The sequence below is a fragment of the Danaus plexippus genome, chromosome 27 (assembly GCF_018135715.1).
Source record: "Danaus plexippus chromosome 27, MEX_DaPlex, whole genome shotgun sequence".
Lineage (NCBI taxonomy): Eukaryota > Metazoa > Arthropoda > Insecta > Lepidoptera > Nymphalidae > Danaus > Danaus plexippus.
The window spans coordinates 947,723-952,889 of NC_083555.1; the positions used below are offsets into that span (position 1 = coordinate 947,723).

The window sequence follows — 5,167 nt, forward strand, 5'->3', positions numbered from 1 at the left end:
CTATTGTATACAAAACATAAGAGCAATGTTTTATTTCAATGTATTTGCTCTATTCGCAGTTCCGCTCTCTCAGATGTCCTTTTATACTTTATATACATTTTTATACTTATTTATCTATATAACCTTTTTAGGAGATGTTAGACTTTATTAAATAGTGTGTAAAATATGAAGCTTTAATTTTTTTCCATAAAATATGTTTAGGTATAAAATAGAGACAGACATCAATATGCAAATTGAAGTGAAATGATTAATTTTCTATCTCAAGGGCAAAAATAATAGAGAAATAATATATTTCTATATAGATATTTCTATTCAAACAACTTTTAAAAAATAGAAAGTGCTCTTTTTTAATGTTTCAAGTATGAATTTAAATTATATTATTATTAAGGGTAATAGAGTTGTTTTGCTCAGAGTATTTCATTTCTTCATAACATAAATACTCTTTTGACAATTGTCAAAGTGAAATCCATGACATGTTATGATCGGCCGTAGATTTTGGACTGATAGACTTTGGACTTTTATTTACTTTTAATTTATTTTGTACTCGATATATAAGTTTAGCAATTTTAACTTTTCTAAACGTGTGTTTATAATTTGAATTATAATGTCGTTTCTTGCAAAAACATCGATTTTTGGAAATATTTACAAGTTCGCACCCGGTAAGCTTTAAAAAAAACCTTTTTCTGGTGAAATACGCTTATTTCTAGTTAGATTTATATTATATATATTTAAGAAAGTAATATAAATTAGATCTACAATGTTTCTTTAATAAAAAACACTTAATAAATCGTTCCAAAATCGGTTGCAACTTACGTACATCATTGTAAAACAAAATTTTTCAATTACAAAGTTTCAGGTGTGCTATCCAGATTATACTCAAGCGAGGTACCACAATTTGAAACTCTAGCCATCACAGTGCCAAAAAAACATGTGTTCCATGTTGAGCTTAACCGTCCAAAGCAACTCAACAGTATTACTAGTTTGATGTGGAAGTAAGTACCTACGTATTACAGTTGCAGTATATAACATTAGTAAACTTACGCTGTATTTACGTATTTTTTTATATTTGGAATCTACTACCTACAGTTACCTACAGTTAGTTTATATATATATATATATATTCTTTAGATTTTACTTTAAATACATAGCTATTTATAATTCCGCATTTTTTTTTTGTCTCGTATTTCACTGTGATCTATTGCTCTCTGGGACATTAAACAGTGGGTATGGCGAGTTTCGTAGATGTCATGCTCAGCATACAACCTTATTAGCAGTCAACACATTATTGGCTCTTCTTCCATCAAGACAGTAGCTAAACTAGGGTGGATTTGATTCTATCTTTAAAAATTTTTTGTTTGACTGTTGCCATATATAGGACGTTATGTAGCTGTTAATTTTTGACAAACCATGGAGTATTTGTTACTATTCTCAGCATTGTATTTTGAAATCTTTGCACAATTTCAATGTTGGAATTAGAGGCTGTTCCCCACAATTGGATACCGAAATTCCAATTTGGTTTCAGTATGTCTTATAGAGGAGAAGCTTGCGGTTTAGGACAGTTGAGATTGACAACCAATGAGCCAGCACAACTTTTGTAATTGTTAACTTAGTTGGATGATTATGATATTAAAAATTGTAGTACTAGCTATTAATATTGAGTATATTCAAAACATTAACTGCCAAGTGATAATAAACCTTTAAAGTTATATAAAGTATATATATATGACATTTATTCATTCCAGAGAGTTAAAGGATTGCTTCGAGTCCCTTAATGAGAATTCAGAATGCCGGGTTGTGTTACTGTCTGCGAGAGGAAAACATTTTACAGCAGGTGGTTATAAAATCTATTTTACTATTTGGTGTAAATTATTACTAATATTATTTGTAGTTTTGTTAGGTCAATACGGCTTTTACAGAGATTAGATCTAACCGAAAGACGGACAGACAAAAATGTTTAAAATGATGGCTGTGATGAAGGCATTTAATTTAGTTAAAAATTACTAATATGAAATTACAAAAAAATAATTTACTTTATTTATGAGTAGGTACAGATTATATTCTTTTAATTAATAGATGTCCTAAATATTGTATTGATAAATATATATATATATATCTGTATAAACAAAACTAATAATATATTTTTATGTGTCATGTTCGACTTAAAATACATTCATATAATATTAATAATTTCAGGTATTGACTTCAACAGTCTTCTGGAAGAGAACTCGAAAGCTGAAGAACACGAAGATGTTGCCAGGAAGGCTAAGATATTCGAAAAGTTAATAACACACTGTCAGGTTGCTATGATTTATACAATACTAATTAATGTATAAACACTGAGCTATCAATACTTTTTACATTTTAATCTCTTTGACCGATTATATTATTAGGTCTCCTTATTGATTAACCTAATGGAAAGCCTATAAATTAAATGTTTCATATTAGATTTATTAACAAATCATATGTGTATTGAAAGAAATATATACACATATATGTACCGGCCTAAAATTAATGTTGCTGTTTATACATCCATCCAAATGGCTATAGATATTCATTAGTGTATAGTTAGCCTTATAATCTATGTGTAATATTTCAGGATGGTATAACATCATTGGAGCGCTGCAACAAGCCTATACTGGCTGTTGTTCACAGTGCATGTGTGGGTGCCGGGGTGGACCTTATCACTGCTGCAGATGTAAGGTGTGTATGGTATGATAAGGACCCATCAGTGTGTGGGTGTGTGTGTGTGTGTGTATGGGAGGACAAAATAGTGTATCTGTCAGAGTGTGTGTGTGTGTGCTATTATTAAATTTAAGGATATTGGTAGATTGTAAAAATTAATGTTTTAGAATGAAAACTGAACTAGATGGTTGAATGGTTTGAAAGTATTTTATTGTACATTCTTATTTAATGAAAACCTTGTTTATGTACTTATTAAATGTTAATGTGATTACGAGCTTATGCTTGATTTAAAGATTATAAAGAAAATGTTTTATAAAACAAATAGTGAGTCCTTCCTTGAAACTTAATGTGGAAATGAAAATAGGAAGGGGTGGAAATTTACTTTTAATGAACCCATTTTGTTTCTTTAAGACAAATTTATAAACATTGCTTACAATTCACAACTGACCCACCCTAACTCTCGCTCCGTCTCTTTCTATTCCCCCTCCCCAGGAGCGTTGAACGTTTAACGCAACCTTGTTGAAAGTCGCATTAGAAGTTTCACTTTATAAAATTGATCACTACAAACCTGCTATTCACACCCTCGGTGTTTAAGTCCCAGTTGCTTCACCGATCAAGCCATTGTATGTCATATTTCTTCATCGGTACACAATGTAACCTCCTCGTGATATATACTTTGTGGTTATCATATTCCAGGTATTGTACCCAGGACGCCTGGTTCCAAGTGAAGGAGGTGGACGTGGGCTTAGCAGCTGATGTTGGTACCTTACAGAGACTACCTAAGGTAGAGAAATACAGATAATAATATGGTTATCAAATGCAGATCAAATTACTTATAATATCAATAAGACATAAAGAAAGGAATTAAATATAAGGAAACAAATATTTTCGTATCTACTACGCGTTTTTTATTATTTGAAACTGCATAGTCCCAACCATGATCACGGGCAGCTGAGATGAAAAATGGGAATATCTAGGAGTAGTACTTCTGAATATATTAGTTTTATTTAAATTAGTATCACGAGAGTCTTAGATTTCATTATACTGAACCAGTTACAATCTTTTTGGTTTAATAAATTAAAAAAAAAACCTTTACAGGTAGTCGGTAACACATCCACAGTCAGAGAACTGTGTTTTACTGCTAGAAGATTTGATTCGCAGGAAGCAAGCGAACTCGGCTTAGTTAGCAGAGTTTATTCTGATCAAGAAAGGTACAAGCAAATAATATATATATACCTTCATATTAGAATGTTAACATATATGAGAACTATTCATTATTGTTCCAGTGCAATCAAGAATGTTCTAGAAACAGCAGTAATTATAGCGTCAAAGAGTCCAGTAGCGGTTCAAAATACCAAAAAATCGCTGGTATACTCTCAGAGTAGACCAAATGAAGTCGGGCTTGAACATATCGTAAGAGTTTATGATAATTATTTTAATTTAAAGCGGTAGCTTCCTATACAAATAAACCGGTCTACTGAAAAGACCAAAGGTCTACTAAGTAGACCTTGACTATATTCACACTTATAAATTATAACTATACAGAAATTAATTTGAAATACTAAAATATATGTTTATTGTATTACAGAAATTAATAAATCAAGCTATGTTACAAAGTGAAGACTTAAAGAAGGCGGCCATCGCACAAGCAACTAAATCAACCACAGAATATGAAAACCTATAATAAGTTTTACAATGTATAAATATTTTATAAACGTATTTAAAATATTTTTAAGTATAATAATTAGAATATTTCTTACAATAAAGTTATTATATACGTATTAATGTACTGTTTCAAATCCATCCCCGTAGTACGAAATAAATTTTAAATACTATGAAAACTTTAGAATGAATATCCATTAATCAAAATCAGCGAAACACATATGTTTCAACGGGCGGTGATTGTTCAATACTAGTTTATTTTAGTATACCATTATATTTACACGCTAAGGAAATGCACTCATAAAAAATATCTTTAAATAAAATGAATTAACAAACAAAGAGATCATTAACGCAAAATTTCATATTAAGCCCTTTTTTATAATCATCGATCGGATATAATTCAGTTAAAAGAAACATTTAAATTGTTATAATCATACGCACAAACCACAATTACCATTTAACAAAATTTTGTTTTCGTTGTATATAAAATCAATAATATAATTGTGTCACTGACCTACATTTATATCACTTATCACACGTTGGCACGAAATTATAAATATATGTATTGCTTAAAGAAATCATTCAAAACTAGTTAATTTTGTCAATAACCAAATGTAACTTCTGATATATTATTTTTCTAACCACCATGTTAAAATTTTTATAATACAAACTTAAAATCTTAACAATGGCGTCTAAAATATAAATTCGAATTTCGAGACTGACGTCACGGATTGCCATGACGTCACAGCACTTCTATCAACTATGGGAAATCAGGTTACCTACTTTACGGAGGCTTGCATTTACGTACGTATGACCTGCCCAA

At 30.2% G+C, this 5,167-nt stretch overlaps 1 protein-coding gene across 2 annotated transcripts; it reads left to right on the forward strand.

The window, feature by feature from the left end:
• The first annotated feature begins 462 nt into the window (after positions 1-462).
• Positions 463-4,467, forward strand: LOC116775496 (delta(3,5)-Delta(2,4)-dienoyl-CoA isomerase, mitochondrial). Of its 2 annotated transcripts, none has more exons than XM_061525151.1 (9): positions 463-659; positions 857-992; positions 1,743-1,831; positions 2,194-2,297; positions 2,597-2,700; positions 3,379-3,466; positions 3,781-3,893; positions 3,969-4,095; positions 4,271-4,467. In XM_061525151.1, the coding sequence occupies exons 1-9, from the start codon at positions 605-607 to the stop codon at positions 4,364-4,366; spliced, it is 912 nt and encodes a 303-aa protein (XP_061381135.1). In that variant the 5' UTR covers positions 463-604; the 3' UTR covers positions 4,367-4,467. The 2 variants fall into 2 exon arrangements, with proteins under 2 accessions (XP_061381135.1, XP_032524267.1); XM_032668376.2 differs by having other exon boundaries at positions 464-659; positions 851-992.
• Positions 4,468-5,167: the final 700 nt, after the last annotated feature.